Genomic DNA, 24,977 nt, shown 5'->3' on the forward strand with positions numbered 1-24,977 from the left:
ACCTTTTGCCACATTTCAGGCTTCAAACATAAAGATATAAAACTGTATTTTTTTGTGAAGAATCAACAACAAGTGGGACACACTCATGAAGTGGAACGACATTTATTGGATATTTCAAACTTTTTTAACAAATCAAAAACTGAAAAATTGGGCGTGCAAAATTATTCAGCCCTCTTAAGTTAATACTTTGTAGCGCCACCTTTTGCTGCGATTACAGCTGTAAGTCGCTTGGGGTATGTCTCTATCAGTTTTGCACATCGAGAGACTGACATTTTTTCCCATTCCTCCTTGCAAAACAGCTCGAGCTCAGTGAGGTTGGATGGAGAGCATTTGTGAACAGCAGTTTTCAGTTCTTTCCACAGATTCTCGATTGGATTCAGGTCTGGACTTTGACTTGGCCATTCTAACACCTGGATATGTTTATTTTTGAACCATTCCATTGTAGATTTTGCTTTATGTTTTGGATCATTGTCTTGTTGGAAGACAAATCTGTCCCAGTCTCAGGTCTTTTGCAGACTCCATCAGGTTTTCTTCCAGAATGGTCCTGTATTTGGCTCCATCCATCTTCCCATCAATTTTAACCATCTTCCCTGTCCCTGCTGAAGAAAAGCAGGCCCAAACCATGATGCTGCCACCACCATGTTTGACAGTGGGGATGGTGTGTTCAGCTGTGTTGCTTTTACGCCAAACATAACGTTTTGCATTGTTGCCAAAAAGTTCAATTTTGGTTTCATCTGACCAGAGCACCTTCTTCCACATGTTTGGTGTGTCTCCCAGGTGGCTTGTGGCAAACTTTAAACAACACTTTTTATGGATATCTTTAAGAAATGGCTTTCTTGCCACTCTTCCATAAAGGCCAGATTTGTGCAATATACGACTGATTGTTGTCCTATGGACAGAGTCTCCCACCTCAGCTGTAGATCTCTGCAGTTCATCCAGAGTGATCATGGGCCTCTTGGCTGCATCTCTGATCAGTCTTCTCCTTGTATGAGCTGAAAGTTTAGAGGGACGGCCAGGTCTTGGTAGATTTGCAGTGGTCTGATACTCCTTCCATTTCAATATTATCGCTTGCACAGTGCTCCTTGGGATGTTTAAAGCTTGGGAAATCTTTTTGTATCCAAATCCGGCTTTAAACTTCTTCACAACAGTATCTCGGACCTGCCTGGTGTGTTCCTTGTTCTTCATGATGCTCTCTGCGCTTTTAACGGACCTCTGAGACTATCACAGTGCAGGTGCATTTATACGGAGACTTGATTACACACAGGTGGATTGTATTTATCATCATTAGTCATTTAGGTCAACATTGGATCATTCAGAGATCCTCACTGAACTTCTGGAGAGAGTTTGCTGCACTGAAAGTAAAGGGGCTGAATAATTTTGCACGCCCAATTTTTCAGTTTTTGATTTGTTAAAAAAGTTTGAAATATCCAATAAATGTCGTTCCACTTCATGATTGTGTCCCACTTGTTGTTGATTCTTCACAAAAAAATACAGTTTTATATCTTTATGTTTGAAGCCTGAAATGTGGCAAAAGGTCGCAAAGTTCAAGGGGGCCGAATACTTTCGCAAGGCACTGTATATACACACAATGCTCAAAAAAATAAAGGGAACACTAAAATAACACATCCTAGATCTGAATGAATGAAATATTCTTATTAAATACTTTTTTCTTTACATAGTTGAATGTGCTGACCACAAAATCACACAAAAATTATCAATGGAAATCAAATTTATCAACCCATGGAGGTCTGGATTTGGAGTCACACTCAAAATTAAAGTGGAAAACCACACTACAGGCTGATCCAACTTTGATGTAATGTCCTTAAAACAAGTCAAAATTAGGCTCAGTAGTGTGTGTGGCTTCCACGTGCCTGTATGACCTCCCTACAACGCCTGGGCATGCTCCTGATGAGGTGGCGGATGGTCTCCTGAGGGATCTCCTCCCAGACCTGGACTAAAGCATCCGCCAACTCCTGGACAGTCTGTGGTGCAATGGAGCGAGACATGATGGACTGGGCGGGCCAGTCCATAGCATCAATGCCTTCCTCTTGCAGGAACTGCTGACACACTCCAGCCACATGAGGTCTAGCATTGTCTTGCATTAGGAGGAACCCAGGGCCAACCGCACCAGCATATGGTCTCACAAGGGGTCTGAGGGTCTCATCTCGGTACCTAATGGCAGTCAGGCTACCTCTGGCGAGCACATGGAGGGCTGTGCGGCCCCCCAAAGAAATGCCACCCCACACCATGACTGACCCACCGCCAAATCGGTCATGCTGGAGGATGTTTCAGGCAGCAGAACGTTCTCCACGGCGTCTCCACACTGTCACGTCTGTCACATGCTCAGTGTGAACCTGCTTTCATCTGTGAAGAGCACAGGGCGCCAGTGGCGAATTTGCCAATCTTGGTGTTCTCTGGCAAATGCCAAACGTCCTGCACGGTGTTGGGCTGTAAGCACAAACCCACCTGTGGACGTCAGGCCCTCATACCACCCTCATGGAGTTGGTTTCTGACCGTTTGAGCAGACACAGGCACATTTGTGGCCTGCTGGAGGTTCTGGCAGTGCTCCTCCTTGCACAAAGGCGGAGGTAGCGGTCCTGCTGCTGGGTTGTTGCCCTCCTACGGCCTCCTCCACATCTCCTGATGTACTGGCCTGTCTCCTGGTAGCGCCTCCATGCTCTGGACACTACGCTGACAGACACAGCAAACCTTCTTGCCACAGCTCGCATTGATGTGCCATCCTGGATGAGCTGCACTACCTGAGCCACTTGTGTGGGTTGTAGTCTCATGCTACCACTAGAGTGAAAGCACAGCCAGCATTCAAAAGTGACCAAAATATCAGTCAGGAAGCATAGGAACTGAGAAGTGGTATGTGGTCCCCACCTGCAGAACCACTCCTTTATTGGGGGTGTCTTGCTAATTGCCTATAATTTCCACCTGTTGTCTATTCCATTTGCACAACAGCATGTGACATTTATTGTCAATCAGTGTTGCTTCCTAAGTGGACAGTTTGATTTCACAGAAGTGTGATTGACTTGGAGTTACATTGTGTTGTTTAAGTGTTCCCTTTATTTTTTTGAGCAGTGTATACAGTGCCTTGCGAAAGTATCCGGCCCCCTTGAACCTTGACCTTTTGCCACATTTCAGGCTTCAAACATAAAGATATAAAACTGTATTTTTTTTGTGAAGAATCAACAAGTGGGACACAATCATGAAGTGGAACGACATTTATTGGATATTTCAAACCTTTTTAACAAATCAAAAACTGAAAAATTGGGCGTGCAAAATTATTCAGCCCCCTTAAGTTAATACTTTGTAGCGCCACCTTTTGCTTCAAGGGGGCCGAATACTTTCGCAAGGCACTGTATATATATATACACTGCTCAAAAAAATAAAGGGAACACTTAAACAACACAATGTAACTCCAAGTCAATCACACTTCTGTGAAGTCAAACTGTTATATATATATATACTCTATATATATACACGCACTGCAGAACACCCATTTGTTATGCATTTGATTTTTACACTTGAGGACCTTGACCTTAACAAGAATTTATCTTTCAGTCTGCAGCAGATGTTTTTGTTAAGTCTATAACAGTTATGTACATAGTTGGAGTGCAAGGTCTATAAGCAGTGCATACTGTGCATTTTGGAATCTGCTCTTTTGACTAACGCTAATATGGTGTATTTGTCTGTTATACTGCAGTATTCAAAGATGTGGTGGAAGATATGATGTATGTTCCAGAGTTGTGCATCGCAGTTAATTAATTTACTAAAAAGGTTGCTGAAGTGTGGTTTGGCTCTTAAGTGTGCCAGTGAAGTAGTAGCTCACTTTTGCATTGTTGCACATTATAATGTACCAGACATACGTTCATCCATGCAGACCACCAAATGTACAATGGACATGAATTACACAGTTCTATAAAATAACTAAACAGAACAACATATAACCTGCAACACTTACTGTGTAATATTGCTCTATCATTTGCTGTGAGTTATTATCCAACAATGTCCCATGTCGGTTGTTGCATTTACAATATAGTTTTAAAATGTGTTGTGTTTGTGTCAATCCTAAATGAACAATGTTGTGGTCCTTAGCAGATAATGATTACACTGTTCAAATATGGTGGCTTGCCAGTACCAAACAAACGGCATGTTCAACCCCTGGGACAATTTACTCCAGAAAAACATTCATTATAATCGTTTAAAGGCCCAGTGCAGTCACCACTTCAAATTAGTGGATTCGGCTATTTCAACCTCACCCGTTACTGACAGGTATATAAAATCGAGCATACAGCCATGCAATCTCCATAGACAAACATTGGCAGTAGAATGGCCTTACTGACCAGCTCAGTGATTTTCAACGTGGCACTGTCATAGGGTGGCACCTTTCCAACAAGTCAGCTAGGGTTCTGCCCAGCTAGAGCTGCCCCGGTCAACTGTAAGTGCTCCTATTGTGAAGTGGAAACGTCTAGGAGCAACGAAGACACAGCCGCAAAGTGGTAGGCCACAAAAGCTCACAGAATGGGACTGCTGAGTGCTGAAACGTGTAAAAATAGTCTGTCCTTGGTTGCAACACTCTCTACCGAGTTCCAAACGGTCTCTGGAAGCAACGTCAGCACAATAACGGTTCATTGGGAGCTTCATAAATTGGGTTTCCATGGCCGAGCAGCCGCACACAAGCCTAAGATTACAATGCGCAATGCCAAGCGCTGGATGGAGCGGTGTAAACCTAGCCGCCATTGGACTCTCTCTCTGGAGTAATGACTCACGCATCACCATCTGCCAACTGCAAAGTTTGGTAGACAAGGAATAATCGTCTGGGGATGTTTTTCATGGTTCGGGTTAGGTAGTTATTTCCAGTGAAGGGAAATGACACTAGACGATTCTGTGCTTCCAACTTTGTGGCAATAGTTTGGGGAAGGCCCTTTCCTGTTTCAGCATGACAATGCCCCCATGCATATAGCGGGGTCCATACATAAATGGTTTTTCGAGATCAGTGTGGAAGAACTTGACTGGCCTGCACAGAGCCCTGACCTCAACCTCATCAAACAACTTTGGAATGAACTGGAACGCTGACTGTGAGCCAGGCCTATTCCCCCAACATCAGTGCCTGACTTCATTCAGCCACAAGAGCATTAGGGAAAGCAAGTCCCTGCAGCAATGCCTTCCCAAAAGAGTGGAGGATGTTATAGCAGCAAAGGGAGGTCCAACTCCATATTAATGCCCATGATTTTGGAATGAGATGTTCGATGAGCAGGTGTCCATATACTTTTGGTCATGTAGTGTGAAAGCAGGTGCTTCCACACAGGTGTGGTTCTTGAGTTAATTAAGCAATTAACATTCCATCATGCTTGGTGTCATGTATAAAAATGCTGGGCAGGCCATTATTTTGGTTACCATGTCTATGCCCCCCATAGGATGACAATGCCCCCATCCACAGGTCACGAGTGGTCACTGGATGGTTTGGTGAGCATGAAAACGATGTAAACCACATGCCATGGCCGTCTCAGTCACCACATCTCAACCCAATTGAACACACAATTGAACACTTATGGGAGATTCTGGAGCGGCGCCTGAGATGGCGTTTTCCACCGCGATCAACAAAACAAATTATGGAATTTCTTGTGGAAGAATTGTGTCACATCCCTCCAATAGTGTTCCACACAGTAGATTATATGCCAATGTGCATTGAAGCTGTTCTGGCTTGTGGTGGCCCAAAGCCCTAATAAGACATTTTTATATTGATGTTTCCTTTATTTTGGCAGCTACCTGTCTACTGTATTTCCACAGTATGAGGTTGGAATAATACTGAAATTGTGAAAATGATGATAATGCCCTTTTAGTGGAAGAGGTGTTTCAAGAGACCGCCTTAAATTTCAGCCTGTTTTGGTGGGATGGATTTTTGGCCTGCCTGGTGACATCACCCAGCGGTGAATTAGTTTTATAGACCAATAAGAAAGAGAGTTCCAAACCTCTCTGCCAATAACAGCTAGTTTTCAGTTTGCCCCTCCCCACTCTGACTACTCCCAGACAGTCCTAGCTAAATTCTTGCTCGAGAAATTGCTATCTGCTAAGAAACTATTTAGTTTATTTTTTACCATTTTAATTTAAAATAATCACAGTAAGGTACTTAATTGTTACACAGAAATGATTTGATATTGAGATAAAAACAGCTGCATTGGACCTTTAAAAAGCCAGTAGCTCTATTGGACCAGTGCTGGATACCACAGAATACAAACATAACAGAATGAGAATACTGATATGGGAAGATACAATGCAGTGAAGTTCAATTGCAAGTTTGAGATGAACAGTAAAAAAAAGTATAAATGTTTAATAAAATAATGTTTGTGAAGGTATTCCATGCTACCCTGGCCCCAACTCTTGGCAAAATGTGTTTTTAGTTTACATTTGTCTCAAATGAACATTCTAGAAACCTTGCCATGTTCTCGTCCACCTCGGGGAAACACAGTGATGTAACACTGTGACTGTTAATAATGTGCAGTGAAATTGGCCACAAAGTCTATAAGTAGTGCAGACAGTGCATTTTGGAAGCTGCTCTTTTGACTACCGCTAATACTGTGTTTTTGTCTGTTATACTGCTGTGTTAAAACATTTTGTGGACAGTACAGTATGATGCATGTTCCTGAGTAGTGCAAGGCAGTTCATTAAGGCGAGGCACCACACCCTAATATGGTATTTTTACAATTATTTTACCAGTTGAATATAGACTCCAATATAAACTTTTCTGTATTACAACATTTCTGAAATATTTTAATACAATATGTAAATGAGGCAATTTTGTTACAACACTCCAGTACCCAACTTGTATAGAGCAGATTGTGGATATATATTTTTTTGATTCTTTCATCTGTAAAATAGATAAAATTGGTGCATATTTAAAAAAAAAACATCTAGAATCAAAGTCTGGAGAATATATCTAAGGATAACCACACAACATGTGGTGAATGCAGATGTTTCTGAATCTGAGAAAAATTAGTTAGCGTCAGACTTTCGGGAAATGGCAATTAAAGAGAAGTACAATGAATTTAGCCTATTTAGACCCAATCACAGTCTCTTCAAAGGTACAACTTATAGTCTAGTTTGTAACATTATCTATGAAATGGGCTTTTAAATTATGTATGATTACATGTAGTGAGTTTAGAAATTATGCATTTATGTCCATTTGAATGTGGTTTATTTTTTTACATTTTTTTTATGACGGTAGTATGATAAACATTTACATTAAGTTTGACTTTTTTTATTTAGCTTTTTGAAAGTACTAATATTAAAGGGCCGAATTCCCTAAAAATAAAAAATGTACTTTAATGCACAAAATGTCATTTCAGCCTGTGGTGCTTCACTATAATTAATTGATGAATGGTTACTCAAGTGTGGTTTGGCGTGCCAATGAAGTAGGAGCTCACTATTGCATTGTTACACATTATAATGTACCAGACAGACGTTTAACCATGCAGACCACCAAATGTACAATAGACATCAATTGCAGAGTTTTATAAAATAACTAAACAGAACAACAACATATAGCTCTATCATTCTCTGTGTGTTATCATCCAACATGTATTTTGACAATGTCCCATGTCCAATATAGTTTTTAAAGTTTTAGTTGTCGTGTCCTGTGCCAATCCTAAATGAAAAAAATGTGTGGTCAGCACTCCCCTAAGCAGGTAATGATTACATTCTTTAAATATGGGGGCTTTGCCAGTACCAAACAAACATGTCAAAGTTCAACCCCTGATCAATCCCAAATGAACCACACACAGTATATAAAGTGAATTTGGTCCAAATTAAGACGCCAAAGCTGCTGTCTGGAAGGGTGAGTAGGCTACTCTACTGCTATCTATCTCTACACTGGGAAATGTTAACTGGCTCTATAGCTCTGGGCCCGGTTTCCCAAAAGCATCTTATGGCTAAGATCATCGTTAGAACCTTTGTAGGAGCATTGTTAAATCTTCGTGCTGTTTCCCAAAACTATCGTTACTAAAGTTGCACTTGAAAAAGCTTGTTATTTACTGCCTGCCTCAGAGCACTCATAGAACAGCTAAGCACGTTAGAGTTTTTTTTGCCCTTCTGTGTCACTTTATACACAGAAGATCTCCGCTAAATATAGAATCACAATGCTTATCTGTCTCTCTGTGACTGCCGATTTCAGAATGAATTTGACTACAAATACAAAGTAGCCAATATGTTCGCAATTGTTACAAAAAAGTGAAGGATAAAAAATAATTTAGATTATTATCTTTCGATTCTATCAGTATAGAAAAGTATTTGGAAAGTATTCAGACCCCTTGACTTTTTCCACATTTTGTTACGTTACAGCCTTATTTTAAAATGGATTAAATAGTTGTTTCCCCTAATCAATCTACACACAATACCCCATAATGACAAAGAAAAAACAGGTTTTTATATATTTTTGCAAATTTATTACAAATAAAAAAGTGAAATAGCACATTTACATAAGCATTCAGAACCTTAACTCAGTACTTCGTTGAAGCACCTTTGGCAGTTATTACAGCCTCAAGTCTTCTTGGGTATGATGTTACAAGCTTAGCACACCTGTATTTGGGGAGTTTCTCCCGTTCTTCTCTGCAGATTCTCTAAAATTCTGTCAGGTTGGATGGGGAGTGTCACCGCACAGAATCTTTCAGGTCTCTCCAGGGATGTTCGAACGGGTTCAACTCTGGGCTCGGGCTGGGCCACTCAAGGACATTCAGAGACTTGACCCGAAGCCGCTCCTGCATTATCTTGGCTGTGTGCTTAGGGTTGTTGTCCTGTTGGAAGGTGAACCTTCGCCCCATTCTGAAGTCCTGAGCGAATTGGAGCATGTTTTCATCAAAGATCTCTCTGTACTTTGCTCCGTTCATCTTTCCCTCAATCCTGACTAGTTTCCCAGTCCCTGCCTCTGAAAACCATACCCACAGCATGATGCTACCACCACCATGCTTCACCGTAGGGATGGTGCCAGGTTTTTTCCAATTGTGACACTTGGCATTCAGGCAGAAGAGTTCAATCTTGGTTTCATCAGACCAGATAATCTTGTTTCTCATAGTCTGAGAGTCCTTTAGGTGCCTTTTGGCAAACTCCAAGCGGGCTGTCATGTGCCTTTTACTGGACTGACTTCCGTCTGCCCACTCTACCATAAAGGCCTGATTGGTGGAGTGCTGGAGAGATGGTTGTCCTTCTGGAAGGTTCTCCCATCTCCACAGAGGAACTCTGGAGCTCTGTCAGAGGGACCATCGGGTTCTTGGAAACCTCCCTGACCATGGCCCTTCTTCCCCAATTACTCACTTTGGAAGGGCGGCCAGCTCTAGGAAGAGTCTTGGTGGTTTCAAACTTCTTCCATTTAATGATGGGGGCCACTGTGTTCTTGGGGACCTTCAATGCTACATACATTTTTTTGGTAACCTTTCCCCATATCTGTGCCGCAACACCATCCTGTCTTGAAGCTCTACGGACAATTCCTTCGACCTCATGGCTTGGTTATTGCTCTGACATGCACTGTCAACTGTGGGACCTTATACAGACAGGTGTGTGCCTTTACAAATCATGTCCAATCAATTGAATTTACCCCAGGTGGACTCCAATCAAGTTGTAGAAACATCTCAAGGATGATCAATGGAAACAGGATGCAACGGAGCTCCATTTTCTTTTTGTCTCAAAGCAAAGGGTCTGAAAACTTATGTAAATAAGGTATCTTTTTTATTTGTAATAACATTTCTAAAAACCTGTTTTCACTTTGTCACTATGGGGTATTGATGAGGAGAAATTGAATTTCATCAATTTTAGAATAAGGCTGTAATGTAATAAAATCCGAATTCACTGTAGACACATGCTCCAATGATGCACTTGGTGAACGTTATCGCTGCGTGGTGTTTTGGGATCGTCAGCCGTTGTAGGAAAGATACATCATTAAAACACTCGTAAGTAGGGTTGCAAAGCTACCGGTAATTTAACAAAGTCACCAGAATCTTCAGTAATTTTGCTAAATTATACTTGAATAACTTTCAAAAAATGTATTCATATGTAGTATTCATTTTTTATATATCTCTGTCCATATTGTCTATGAGTTTCTAATAGATAGACCTTATGGTTCAAGAGAAAATAGCCTAATTAATTAAAAAAGCATTTAATCAATAATGGCATTATTTTCAATTACCTCTGAAACTTGTCCAACTATTGACTTTTTTCACAGCTGTCACCAGTTTCATGCCCCCCCCCCCCCCCCCCCCCAAAAAGGGATATTTCATGCTGAAACCCTCATATTAAACACCAATGGTATTCACTAAGTTTATGGTTTAGGATAATGTTTACAGCTTTGTCATTATATATTTGTATTTTAAAATCATCATATGTAATTATTTCATATATTTTACATGTTATAAGGCCAGAGAGAGGGCCAGAGATAATTAAAGACACTTGTGATAATCTGAATGACTAAAATGGCCATACATGTCCTGTGATAGATTACAGTACATAACATTATTGAAATATACCAAAAATATGGTAGTTTACTGGTAAACCTTCCAGTAATATACCCTCCCTTTGCAACCCTACTCGTAATATTGAGTTCCATCGCTAGCGGGAAACCGGGCCCTTCCCAAAAACATATTAAGGCTAAATGTATCATTTAACCCTTCACAGCAGCATTATTAAATCTCCGAGCTGTTTCCCAAAACCGTCGTTACTAAAGTTATACTTGTAAAGCTTGTTATTTACCTACTGCCTCAGACCACTCATAAAACAGCTAAGTGTGTCGTTATATGCTTTTTTGCCCTTCTGAGTCGCTTTATTCACAAAAGATCTATGCTAAACATAGAATCAAGTCTTTGCAATTGTTACAAACATGTGAAGGATAAAAATAGGCTTCAAATGAAAACCGAGATGACTGCATTAAAAGATAAATAGGCTACGTATATTTGAATCATATTGAAATCAATTTCATGTTCAATCAATTGAGTTCTGTTTTTGCCTCAATATATTTTATGATGTGCAACTTGTGCGCAATGATGTGACCAATCTGTGATTTAGAGCATAATAAACTGCCTCAATATTTGCAGCCATAGGTAGTAATATCTCTCTTGGTCGGAGCTGATCCGTTGTCAGTAGTGTGGAGTAATTCTAATGTTAAGGTAAGATTTAAATGGAGAAGCAGCGCTGCTTTTCTTTCGTACCAACACATGGTCTAACAACACACTTAGCGAACATTCTCTCTGCGTTGTGTTTTGGCCGTTGTAGCAAAGATGCATCCTTAAAACACTCCTAAGCATAAGTTTCATCCCTTTCAGGAAACTAGGTCCTGTAATGGTTGTAATTTCATATTATTCTGTACGTAAATCAGAGACACTCCATTTAGTTAATTACATGATATGTTATGTTTCGTATGGTATGTATTCATTTGTGGATGTCCATCATCCACTTTGTATGATATGTTACAAATTGCAATTCATACAATATTTTATGAATTAGGCTAAGGGTTAGGTTAAAGGGTTAAGGTTAGGGTTAGGAGTAGAGTTAGCTAAAAGGGTTAGGGTTAGTTAACATGCTAAGTAATTGCAAAGTAGCTAAACAGCAGTAAGTAGTTGCAAAGTTGCTAATTAGCTAAACTGCTAAAGTTGTTCATACGTTGAAGCTTCTTGACACCATTTGAGTCAATTGGAGGTGTACCTGTAGATGTATTTCAAGGCCTACCTTCAAACTCAGTGCCTCTTTTCTTGACATCATGGGAAAATCAAAAGAAATCAGCCAAGACCTCAGAAAAACAATTGTAGACTGGTTCATCCTTGGGAGCAATTTCCAAACACCTGAAGGTACCACGTTCATCTGTACAATATATATATATATATATATATATATATATACACACACACACACACATATACAGTGCCTTGCGAAAGTATTCGGCCCCCTTGAACTTTGCGACCTTTTGCCAAATTTCAGGCTTCAAACATAAAGATATAAAACTGTATTTTTTTTGTAAAGAATCAACAACAAGTGGGACACAATCATGAAGTGGAACGACATTTATTGGATATTTCAAACTTTTTTAACAAATCAAAAACTGAAAAATTGGGCGTGCAAAATTATTCAGCCCCCTTAAGTTAATACTTTGTAGCGCCACCTTTTGCTGCGATTACAGCTGTAAGTTGCTTGGGGTATGTCTCTATCAGTTTTGCACATCGAGAGACTGACATTTTTTCCCATTCCTCCTTGCAAAACAGCTCGAGCTCAGTGAGGTTGGATGGAGAGCATTTGTGAACCGCAGTTTTCAGTTCTTTCCACAGATTCTCGATTGGATTCAGGTCTGGACTTTGACTTGGCCATTCTAACACCTGGATATGTTTATTTTTGAACCATTCCATTGTAGATTTTGCTTTATGTTTTGGATCATTGTCTTGTTGGAAGACAAATCTCTGTCCCAGTCTCAGGTCTTTTGCAGACTCCATCAGGTTTTCTTCCAGAATGGTCCTGTATTTGGCTCCATCCATCTTCCCATCAATTTTAACCATCTTCCCTGTCCCTGCTGAAGAAAAGCAGGCCCAAACCATGATGCTGCCACCACCATGTTTGACAGTGGGGATGGTGTGTTCAGCTGTGTTGCTTTTACGCCAAACATAACGTTTTGCATTGTTGCCAAAAAAGTTCAATTTTGGTTTCATCTGACCAGAGCACCTTCTTCCACATGTTTGGTGTGTCTCCCAGGTGGCTTGTGGCAAACTTTAAACAACACTTTTTATGGATATCTTTAAGAAATGGCTTTCTTCTTGCCACTCTTCCATAAAGGCCAGATTTGTGCAATATACAACTGATTGTTGTCCTATGGACAGAGTCTCCCACCTCAGCTGTAGATCTCTGCAGTTCATCCAGAGTGATCATGGGCCTCTTGGCTGCATCTCTGATCAGTCTTCTCCTTGTATGAGCTGAAAGTTTAGAGGGACGGCCAGGTCTTGGTAGATTTGCAGTGGTCTGATACTCCTTCCATTTCAATATTATCGCTTGCACAGTGCTCCTTGGGATGTTTAAAGCTTGGGAAATCTTTTTGTATCCAAATCCGGCTTTAAACTTCTTCACAACAGTATCTCGGACCTGCCTGGTGTGTTCCTTGTTCTTCATGATGCTCTCTGCGCTTTTAACTGACCTCTGAGACTATCACAGTGCAGGTGCATTTATACGGAGACTTGATTACACACAGGTGGATTGTATTTATCATCATTAGTCATTTAGGTCAACATTGGATCATTCAGAGATCCTCACTGAACTTCTGGAGAGAGTTTGCTGCACTGAAAGTAAAGGGGCTGAATAATTTTGCACGCCCAATTTTTCAGTTTTTGATTTGTTAAAAAAGTTTGAAATATCCAATAAATGTCGTTCCACTTCATGATTGTGTCCCACTTGTTGTTGATTCTTCACAAAAAAATACAGTTTTATATCTTTGTTTGAAGCCTGAAATGTGGCAAAAGGTCGCAAAGTTCAAGGGGGCCGAATACTTTCGCAAGGCACTGTATATGTCACTGGCCAGAAAGTTTTACCAAGTTGTGTTCCCAGATTCAATGGGTTTAGCCTATATCATTATTGAAATGACCTCTGAATAGCGGTACATCTTCCAGATAGTGACATTAATTGTGGAATTGACACCAAATTGATTGACTAATGCTACATGTTTTACTTTGTGATAGTTGCCAAGATGAGGACAGCCCTGTGTTTGTGGATCGTTATGGGAGTGCTCTGCCCGGGAGAGGTCAGAGGTCACAAAGGTAACGGAGGTGACCGCCACCACGGTCACAGTCGCGACCATGGTGGTGACCGTGACCATAGTGACAGGCGTGACTGCGAACATGGTAACAGGCGCGACCACGGTCACGGGCGCGACCATGGTGACAGGCCCGACCACGGTCACGGGCGCAACCATGACCACGGTGACAGGCGCGACCATGACCATGGTGACAGGCGCGACCACGGTCACGGGCGCGACCATGACCATGGTGACAGGCGCGACCATGGTCACGAACGAGACCACGGGCATCATCATCATCATGAGCCCAGTGACAACAGCACTAAACCAGTGATCCAAGGAAACTTGGAGTTTGCTTATAGCCTGTACAATCAGCTGGTGGCTCAGCCTGACAACCAGGGCAAGAACGTGTTCTTCTCCCCGCTGAGTGTGTCCCTGGCCCTGGCCGCTCTGTCTGTGGGGGCCAAGGGTCAAACCCACCAGCAGCTTTTCACTGTTCTGGGCTTCAACAGTAGCCTACTGACCCAAGAACAGGTGGACCAAGCCTTCCAGACCATCCTCACACAGCTCAACCAGAAAATAGGTGTGAACCTGACCGTAGGAAGTGCACTTTTCATGCAAAACACCTTTACACCACACCCTGAGTTCCTTGAGGACTTGAAGCGCTTCTACCTTTCTGAGGGTGTCACAGTGGACTTCACCAACACTGCTAAGGCCATCGATACAATCAATACATACGTGGGGGACAAGACTAAAGGCAAGATAGACAAGTTAGTCAAAGATCTGGACCCAACCACTGTCATGTACCTCCTCAGCTACATTTACTTCAAAGGTAAGAGGATATTGCAAACTTTTAGACAAAAAACAATAATACAAACATGAAATAAGGTCCTTGAAATGAAGTAGAGCTCACTTCTTTGATGGATACAGATCTTGTGGAATCAATTCCTTCTAACTCTGTCAATATGGATTTTTTTGTCTCTGGATGTTGTTGGTGTTATTGATGCCATTGTACCTTTTGGTGGGTCTCCCCCTCAAAAAAACACTTTTGGTCTGGTAACTTTTACTCATCACACCCTGAAATGTTTTACGATTTTCTAATTCTCAAGGAAAATGGGAGATTCCATTTAACCCTGCAGACACAAAGGAGGACACATTTCATGTGGATGAAAACACAACTGTTCCAGTCCAGATGATGAGCATGATGAAGAGGTTCTCCGTCTACTACGACCAGGAGATCTCCACCAGTATCCTGCATCTCCGCTACAACGACTCAGTGTCCATGATGTTGGTGCTACCGGAGAAGGGACTCGCAAGTCTGGACGAGGTCATATGCCTCAACCACATCACCAAGTGGCACAGGTGGAAGAAAGCCAGGTATGACCTGTCTCAATCATTAAGCACCACTCTCATAGAACTAATAAACGTTGGGTGGGTAAAATAACTACGTATCACAATCATTGCAAGTAAAACCTTCTTCCTGTCCATGTTTGTCTTTAGGGAATATCATGTATATGTTCCCAAGTTGTCTATCACCACAACATACTCCCTCAAGGACATTCTGAGTGGAATCGGAATGCCGGACATATTCAGTGATCGAGCTGACTTCAGTGGAATATCAGAGGAACTGAAGGTGGCTGTCTCAGAGGTGGGGAACTCATTCACTCTCAGTGATTCATAAAGACATAAATATACAGGGAAACAACAGCAATACAGCAACAGCAATGCACTAACCTCTCAAGCACAACCATGTATTGACAGCCTTAATGTTGTGGTCATTTTCAATTGGTAGTTTTATCCCTGCTTTGTCAAGGAACCCCTGAAAGCTCTATCTGGCTCCCCAGGGTGTCCTGGGAGAATCACTGTCCTAGAACATATTATATGTGAACTAGGCCTATGTACTGTACATCCGACTGCATTGTGTGGTTGTTTTCAGGTGGTGCAACAAGCTTCCTTGGACGTGGATGAGGCTGGAGTGACCACAGCAGCTGCCACAGGTGTGGTCCTTATGCCCCTCTCCTCCCGACACACCCATGTCTTGAAGTTCGACCATCCATTCATGGTCTTTGTCATGGACCGGGAAACCAATAATATTCTCTTCATGGGCAAGATCATCAACCCAGCCAACAAATAAAACCGGTGCTATGTAAAACCTGTGCTGCAGAAAACATGTGGTCTATTATCACAAATTGAAATCTAAGTGCTGCTGTTAGGAAACCAGTAAGCAAACCCATCCAAACTCTTCTGGGTCAATCTAGCCTGGGAACCCAAAGTTAACAAGTGTATAAATCCTCTGTATTCACTTTGCTGGATATTTGTACTATTAAATACTATTAAATACATATCACCATTTGCTGCCAGTCTTCTTATCTTTTGGTTCTATGCCTAATGAAGCATGTTACAGAATTTGGACACATACATGTTCTTGCAACGTTCCCATGAAACGTGTCTAGAACATTAATACAATATATTTGGTATGGTAACCATGTTCTGTGCATGTTTGGTGGGACGTTCATGGAATATTCTCCTTACCCACAGAAAACTGGACACATTCATTTTCCTGAAATGTTCCCATGAAATGTGTCTAGACCATTAATATATTAAGTTCTGAGAACATGGTAACTGTGTTCTGGGTAAGTTCTAGCTGACATTAAGGGAATGGTCTCTTGGAAAAATTCCTTGCACATCACAGGAACATTGCTATGAAAATGTTAGTTAATGACCTAACTAGACTCGTAAGGGAACGTTCTCTAAAGTTCTGAGGAACGTTTGTTGGGATTAAGGATTGGCGTCCCATCAACGGGACAGTTGTAAATCATTCAGCATGTTATGTCAAGATCCCAGATTTTAGCAACAAATGTTGGTAGAAGTGTCTTATATCAGCTGAAAGCTTAAATTCTTGTTAATATAACTGCACTGTCCAATTTACAGTAGCTATTACTGCAAAAAAAATGCCACGCTATTGTTTGAGGAGAGCTCCTAACACCAAAACCGTTTTTTGACGGCGATAGGTTTGATAAATTCACCTCTGAAGGTGAAATGTGTACTTACGTTCTGAAATCTTGCTCTGATTTATCATCCAAAGGGTCCCAGAGATAACATGAACTGTCGTTTTGTTAGCTAAAATCCCTTTTCATGTCTTAAAAAAGTACATATAACATGCACGATCGATTTTGTATTTGTAGTTCAATTTGCAAAGAAATGAAACTGTGAAAATCTCACCCTAAACGTTGTTTCAACGAGTCAAATCACATTCATATCTATTCCTCAGAGATCCTAGAAGGTAAAACGACTTCACTATTTCATTAGAGGTGTACAGTCGTGGCCAAACGTTTAGAGAATGACACAAATCTTAATTTTCACAAAGTCTGCTGCCTCAGTTTGCATGACGGTAATTTGCATATACTCCAGAATGTTATGAAGAGTGATCAGATGAATTGCAATTAATTGCAAAGTCCCTCTTTCCCATGCAAATTAACTGAATCCCCAAAAAACATTTCTACTACTTTTCAGCCCTGCCACAAAAGGACCAACTGACATCATGTCAGTGATTCTCTCGCTAACACAGGTGTGAGTGTTGACGAGGACAAGGCTGGAGATCACACTGTCATGCTGATTGAGTTTGAATAACAGACTGGAAGCTTCAAAAGGAGGGTGGTGCTTGGAATCATTGTTCTTCCTCTGTCAACCATGGTTACCTGCAAGGAAACACGTGCCGTCATCATTGCTTTGCACAAAAAGGGCTTCACAGGCAAGGATATTGCTGCCAGTAAGATTGCACCTAAATCAACCATTTATCGGATCATCAAGAACTTCATGGAGAGTGGTTCAATTGTTGTGAAGAAGGTTTCAGGGCACCCAAGAAAGGCCAGCAAGCGCCAGGACCGTCTCCTAAAGTTGATTCAGCTGCAGGATCGGAGCACCACCAGTACAGAGTTTGTTCATGAATGGCAGCAGGCAGGTGTGAGTGCATCTGCACACACGGTGAGGCGAAGACTTTTGGAGGATGGCCTGGTGTCAAGAAGGGCAGCAAAGAAGCCACTTCTCACCAGGAAAAACATCAGGGACTGACTGACATTCTGCAAAAGGTACAGGGATTGGACTGCTGAAGACTGGGGTAAAGTCATTTTCTCTGATGAATCCCCTTTCTGATTGTTTGGGGCACCCGGAAAAAAGCTTGTCCGGAGAAGACAAGGTGAGTGCTACCATCAGTCCCGTGTCATGCCAACAGTAAAACATCCTGAGACCATTCATGTGCTGGGGTTGCTTCTCAGCCAAGGGGGTGGGCTCACTCACAATTTTGCCTAAGAACAAATCAAATCAAATTTTATTTGTCACATACACATGGTTAGCAGATGTTAATGCGAGTGTAGCGAAATGCTTGTGCTTCTAGTTCCGACAATGCAGTAATAACCAACGAGTAATCTAACTAACAATTCCAAAACGACTACCTTATACACACAAGTGTAAAGGGATAAAGAATATGAATAAAGAATGGTACCAACACATTCTCAGAGGGCAACTTCTCCCAACTTCTCCCAACCATCCAGGAACAGTTTGGTGACGAACAATGCCTTTTCCAGCATAATGGAGCACCTTGCCATAAGACAAAAGTGATAACTAAGTGGCTCGGGGAACAAAACAACAATATTTTGGGTCCATGGCCAAGAAACTCCCCAGACCTTAATCCCATTGAGAACTTGTGGTCAAGTTCTGACAAATTCTGACAAACTCCAAGCATTGATTATGCAAGAATGGGCTGCCATCAGTCAGGATGTGGCCCAGAAGTTAATTGACATCTGACAAAGTTAACATCTGACAAAAATATCTCAAGACACTAAAGCAGCAAACTTTGTGGAAATTAATATTTGTGTCATTCTCAAAACTATTGGCCACTTCTGTAGTATATCCTATAGGACACCATATTTGGTTAGAGAACGACGTCTTCATGGCACACCGATGATGCGGACGGCCATCTCTTGAACGACTGTATCTTTGTCAAATAAGCACCAATCGGGGTCAAACAAAGCTAGCTAGATAGCCAATGAGTTGGGCTTTATGGGAGTACCCGAAACCATGTATATGTCGTAAAATGTAGCTTTTAAACCTTGTACGACAGCATGATATTCAGAGCTATTAACTTATTCGATATAGGGGGCGCTCTTTTAATTTTGGGATGAAAAACGTTCCCGTTTTAAACAAGATATTTTGTCACGAAAAGATGCTCGACTATGCATATAATTGACAGCTTTGGAAAGAAAACACTGACGTTTCCAAAACTGCAAAGATATTGTCTGTGAGTGCCACAGAACTGATGTTACACGCGAAACCCAGATAAAAATCCAATCAGGAAGAGCCGCATTTTTTGAAACCGCCTCATTCCAATGACTCCTTATATGGCTGTGAAGGAGCTAGGAGTCAGCTTACGTTTTCCACGTTTTCCCCAAGGTGTCTACAGCATTGTGACGTATTTGTAGGCATTTCATTGGAAGATTGACCATAAGAGACTACATCTACCAGGTGGTCGCTTGGTGTCCTCCGTTGCAATTATTGCGTAATCTCCAGCTGCAGTATTTTTCTGTTTGCTTCTGATGAGAAGCCAACTGCCACCACTGATAGATTATCGAATTGATATGTGAAAAACACTTTGAGGATTGATTCTATACAACGTTTGCCATGTTTCTGTCGATATTATGGAGCTAATTTGGAAAAGAGTTTGGCGTTGTAAGTGACTGCATTTTCCGGTCTTTTTCTTAGCCAAACGTGATGAACAAAACGGAGCTATTTCGTCTACACAAATAATATTTTTGGAAGAAATGAACATTTGCTATCTAACTAAGAGTCTCGTCATTGAAAACATCCGAAGTTCTTCAAAGGTAAATGATTTTATTTGAATGCTTTTCTTGTTTTTGTGAAAATGTTGCCTACTGAATGCTAGGCTTAATGCTATGCTAGGCTATCAATACTCTTACACAAATGCTTGCGTAGCTTTGGTTGAAAAGCATATTTTGAAAATCTGAGATGACAGTGTTGTTAACAAAAGGCTAAGCTTGTGTTGGAATATATTTATTTCATTTCATTTGCGATTTTCATGAATAGGAAACGTTCGTTATGGTAATGAGCTTGAGGCTATGATTACGCTCCCGGATACGGGATTGCTCGTCGCTAGAGGTTAAGTTATTAAAAGTGGTTGTTTTGCAAATGTAGAACTTATAATATGACTACTAATACTTGGAAAGCTAAATCAAAGTCCAAGTATACAGATTTGACGATATTCTCACAGATAAATAGAATATGAATGTTAATGTCTCCTTCACGATTTTCCCAAATGTACATGGGGACTTGAGGATCAGTCATACTCCAAGTTATCCATCTGAAACTTTGCACATACACTGCTGCCATCTTCTGGACACTATCGGAATTACAACCAGAGTGATGGCTATAACAGAGACCATTCTCTTGCATTTCAAAGATGGTGGTAAAAAAAACACTGGTTGTTTTTTTCTTTGTATTTTCTTCTATCATATCTATTGTTTTATATTCTCCTAAATTCAATTCACATTTCCACAAACTTCAAAGTGTTTCCTTTCAAATGGTATCAAGAATATGCATTAAATCCAAGATGGCGCAGCAGTCAGACGTCTTTGTCCTCGTCCTGTCGTGTCCCATGTATATATATTTTTATTTATTTTTCTTTGCATATCCTTTTTTTTACATTTTTCTAAACATGAACTTCCAAATACTCTCCTGCAACCCGCCTCACCCAATGTGGTGTCGATCTGCTTTTTTCTAAAGTATTTTTCTTTACTTCGGACCGGAATCCCCTAACAGAAGCTAGCCAGCTAACTTGCTACTAGCTAGTTGTCAGCTAACCACTGCTAGCGGTCATAAGCTAACCTTTAGCTCGGAAAACTCTCGGCAATTTGCGATTCAAACCAGAGCATACCGGACCTATTTTCTCTCCATATCCCCAGATTCCTATCGCGAGTTCTGAACCTTTTCACCTGGATCGTCGCAGCTGGCTAGCTGCAATCCGAGTGGCTACTCCCGGCTAACGTCTAAGTCCCAAAGCAAGCACCAATTAGCCGGGAGCTAACCCATGCTATGTCCATCTCCCGGCTAGCTGAAATGTCCATCAGCCACTCTACAATACCTATTTTGCCAATTAGCCCAGACCCCTTTTACTGCCGGTACAGAGCTCCTTCACGACTGGACTACCAACGTAATCTGCTCAAGAGGGTTATTCAACTGGCTCCTACGTCACGACGTCCCCTGAATGCCCATCTGCTTGCCTGCTTGCCGCGGCCCGCTAGCTGTCTAGAGCATATCGGACTGTTAGCTGAATAGGTCCATCGGTCAATTTCTTGGGCCACTATACCTATTTTGTCAATTGGACTGAACCCTTTTGCTACACGGAACCCTACTACTCCATCACGACTGGTCTAGTTGACGTAACCACACGAGGAGGCTATAACAGACTTCCTCCGCCGCGATGTCCCTCTAAGGCCCTTCTGCTAGCTTGCTATCCCCGGCCTGCTAGCTGTCTGAGTCGCCGTGTCTCCAGCTAGCCTAACTACTCACTGGACTCATATGATCACTCGGCTACGCATGCCTCTCCCTAATGTCCATATGCCTTGTCCATTCCTGTTCTGGTTAGTGATTATTGTCTTATTTCACTGCAGAGCCTCTAGCCCTGCTCAATATGGCTTAGCCAACCCTTTAGTTCCACATCCCACACATGCGGACATCATGCCCACATCAGCTGGTTTAAATGTTCTATAGACAATATCTCTCTCATCATCACACAATGCCTACATTTACCTCCAATGTATTCACATTCTACCATACCTTTGTCTGTACATTATGCCTTGAATCTATTCTATCTCGCCCAGAAATCTGCTCGTTCTACTCTCTGTTCCGAACGTACTAGACGACCAGTTCTTATAGCCTTTAGCCGTACCCTTATCCTACTCCTCCTCTGTTCTTCCGGTGATGTAGAGGTTAATCCAGGCCCTGCAGTGCCTAGCTCCACTCCTATTCCCCAGGTGCTCTCATTTGTTGACTTCTGTAACTGTAAAAGCCTTGGTTTCATGCATGTTAACAATAGAAGCCTCCTCCCTAAGTTTGTTTTATTCACTGCTTTAGCACACTCTGCCAACCCGGATGTCCTAGCGGTGTGTGAATCCTGGCTTAGGACAACCACCAAAAACCCTGAAATGTCCATCCCTAACTATAACATTTTCTGACAAGATAGAACTGGCAAAGGCGGCGGAGTTGCAATCTACTGCAGAGATAGCCTGCAGAGTTCTGTCTTACTATCCTGGTCTGTACCCAAACAATTTGAACTTCTACTTTTAAAAATCCACCTTTCCAGAAACAAGTCTCTCACCGTTTCCGCTTGCTATAGACCACCCTCTGCCCCCAGCTGTGCCCTGGACCCCCTATGTGAATTTATTGTTATATCTGTAGTATTTCTCCTGTCTTATCTAGTGTCCTGTGTGAATTTAAGTATGCTCTCTCTAATTCTCTCTTTCTCTCTTTCTTTCTCTCTCTCTCTCGGAGGACCTGAGCCCTAGGACCATGCTCCAGGACTACCTGGCATGATGACTCCTTGCTGTCCCCAGTCCACCTGGCCGTGCTGCTGCTCCAGTTTCAACTGTTTTGCCTGCGGCTATGGATCCCTGACCTGTTCACCCGACGTGCTACCTGTCCCAGACCTGCTGTTTTCAACTCTCTAGAGACATCAGGAGCGGTAGAGATACTCTTAATGATTGCCTATGAAAAGCCAAATGTCATTTACTCAATAGGTGCTGACCATTTGTACCCTCGACAACTACTGTGATTATTATTGTTGGACCATGCTGGTCATTTATGAACATTTGAACATCTTGGCCATGTTCTGTTATAATATCCACCCGGCACAGCCAGAAGAGGACTGGCACCCCCTCATAGCCTGGTTCCTCTCTAGGTTTCTTCCTAGGTTTTGTACTTTCTAGGGAGTTTATCCTATTCAACGTGCTTCTAAACCTGCATTGCTTGCTGTTTGGGGTTTTAGGCTGGGTTTCTGTACAGCACTTTGAGATATCAGCTGATGTACGAAGGGCTATATAAATATATTTGATTTGATTAGTATGCATATTGAGAAACACTGTCTTTCACTGCAGGTGGAGAGAGTCTGTCCCCACCACCTACACTAAGAATGATCAGTCCATGCTGAAGTACCTGTATGACAGACTGGAAGCGTTGCCATGGCGAGAGAGCTGTGGCAGTCTGACGTGACATTACAGCGCAACAACCGATTGATTGGCTGCCGTCGAGAGCATTTATTTATTTTTAGTTTTTTTTTTTTTAAATAGTAAGAAGACAAACACAAGACAATGGAAAGGTTTGCTTTAAATGTGCTTATTTTCTATATCTCATTGCTGGAACTCCCCGATCACCTTACGTCCAAGCCTTTGAGATTGAGACGGACACCTATAATGGACTGATATGACTAAATCATTCAGCCCTTGGACTGTTTGTCTTCAGTTAGATGTAAGGTGATGTCTCCATGCTGACCTGATGTGGTTGCATGCGTGTTAGACCCGCCTCTACAGCTTCCCAATGTATTTATTTTGTAAAATACAGTGACCAACTCTGGCTATTTATAGTATTTTCTCACTGGGAAAAGTCAGTTGCTGGAGTTGGTAATACTGAGGGTCGGACAAAGTTGTTTTAAACTAATTATATGATTTGAATTTCAGCATTACAAACTGGATCTAGCTACTGCCTCACGTAACAATAAAGGAAAACACAATTTTAAGAAAAAAAATTTAATTTACATTTTAGTCTAATTTTGGTATTGTTCATGACGCAATTCAAATTTATTTGACCAAGGAGATATATTTAGAATGAATCTCCTATATTCCCTCTGTTTGCAGTTACAGACAGAAATAATTTGAAGCATTATGACCAACTATGATCAATGTAATTATTCTACAACAATTCCCCTTTGTCAATTACTGTCTTCAGACTATACAGCCAGGTAGATCGAGAAGTTACAGAAGATAAACATCAGTGGTGAATCCTTTATCATATCAATACATTTCTGTGTACACAGCACAAAAGGAGATTCCATAGTCGTATATAATTAACGGGAGATCCAGTCAGTGCACACATTAAATTATTCACTGACAATGATTGTCCCAATGACCATGTATATGAAGGACTGTCCTAATCAATTGAATGCCCTATTTGGCCATCTCAATAATGCTTTCTCAAGCAACAGGGCCTCTATCAGGTGGTGTGAAAGGAAGGCCCGGAAAATCACCCACTTCATTTGCTTACACACACACTCATACTGACTACACATACAATCATCATATATGCTGCTGCTACTCTGTTTATCATATAACCTGATGCCTACTCACCTTGTCCCTATATATACACACCTACCCCTACCACTCCAGTATCCCTGCACATTGTAAATATGGTATTGGCACTGACCCTGGAACTGATCCTTTGTGTAGCTTATTTACTTTCATGTTCATATTATTTATATTTATTGTGTGTTTTGGTTCTACTTGACTTTTTAAAATAAATATATTCCTACTGATATTTATTAATGCATTGTTGGGAAAGCTCAAGCAAAAAATTAATTTCACTGTACTTGTGTACGTGACAAACTTGAAACGGTAGGTGGCGCTATATTTTCTAGCTGGATTCCTTGGGACGTCCTTACCCAATTGAAATGTAAAATGTTTAGGGTATTCAACTGTTACCCTACGAGGTCCGAGTGGAGGCAGCTGGTTTTCTGTTCTACCTGATAACTAAATTTCACCCACCTGGCATCCAATGTCTAAACCAGCCCCTGATTAGAGGGGAACAATGAGGGAGAAAAATACAGTGGAACTGGCTCCGAGGTCCAGAGTTGCGTTTGAGGGGAGTAGGACACATACTAAAAATAAGGTTTAAGGTATGAACGTCCCGATGATACCAGATAGCACTAACCCTGTTGATGCGGAGAAGAGCCTTGATAGTGGTGGGCGGGAACAGGATACATCCTCTCATTGGTTTCCACAAGATAAGACAGCCACAAAGTCAAAATTGGCTGTATCGTAACATTTCATGAAAACAAACGTGCGTTTGTGTTAATATACAGTTAGCAGTGTGGTTAAGGTTAGTTTTAAAATCCGATTTTAAATTGTAGATATAGGCGGGGTTTATGACTTTGTTAACTAGTGAC

General features: G+C 41.5%; 1 protein-coding gene across 4 annotated transcripts; it reads left to right on the forward strand.

Moving 5' to 3' along the window:
* Positions 1 to 6,527: 6,527 nt before the first annotated feature.
* On the forward strand, positions 6,528 to 16,103 carry LOC139410715 (alpha-1-antitrypsin-like). Of its 4 annotated transcripts, none has more exons than XM_071156146.1 (6): positions 6,528 to 6,676; positions 11,760 to 11,831; positions 13,698 to 14,585; positions 14,863 to 15,130; positions 15,254 to 15,401; positions 15,690 to 16,103. In XM_071156146.1, the coding sequence occupies exons 3-6, from the start codon at positions 13,706 to 13,708 to the stop codon at positions 15,885 to 15,887; spliced, it is 1,494 nt and encodes a 497-aa protein (XP_071012247.1). In that variant the 5' UTR covers positions 6,528 to 6,676; positions 11,760 to 11,831; positions 13,698 to 13,705; the 3' UTR covers positions 15,888 to 16,103. The 4 variants fall into 4 exon arrangements, with proteins under 4 accessions (XP_071012247.1, XP_071012246.1, XP_071012245.1 ...); XM_071156147.1 differs by lacking the exon at positions 6,528 to 6,676 and adding an exon at positions 11,081 to 11,153; XM_071156145.1 differs by lacking the exon at positions 11,760 to 11,831 and having other exon boundaries at positions 6,529 to 6,676.
* Positions 16,104 to 24,977: the final 8,874 nt, after the last annotated feature.

Source organism: Oncorhynchus clarkii, chromosome 6, assembly GCF_045791955.1.
Source record: "Oncorhynchus clarkii lewisi isolate Uvic-CL-2024 chromosome 6, UVic_Ocla_1.0, whole genome shotgun sequence".
NCBI classification, from domain to species: Eukaryota; Metazoa; Chordata; class Actinopteri; order Salmoniformes; family Salmonidae; genus Oncorhynchus; species Oncorhynchus clarkii.

Excerpts from the sequence above, each read along its gene's own strand:
- LOC139410715 (XM_071156146.1), top strand. The coding sequence starts at position 13,706 with ATGAGGACAGCCCTGTGTTTGTGGATCGTTATGGGAGTGCTCTGCCCG. Across the intron at positions 14,586-14,862 it reads CAGCTACATTTACTTCAAAG|GAAAATGGGAGATTCCATTT; the intron begins GTAAGAGGATAT and ends CTAATTCTCAAG. Across the intron at positions 15,131-15,253 it reads CACAGGTGGAAGAAAGCCAG|GGAATATCATGTATATGTTC; the intron begins GTATGACCTGTC and ends GTTTGTCTTTAG.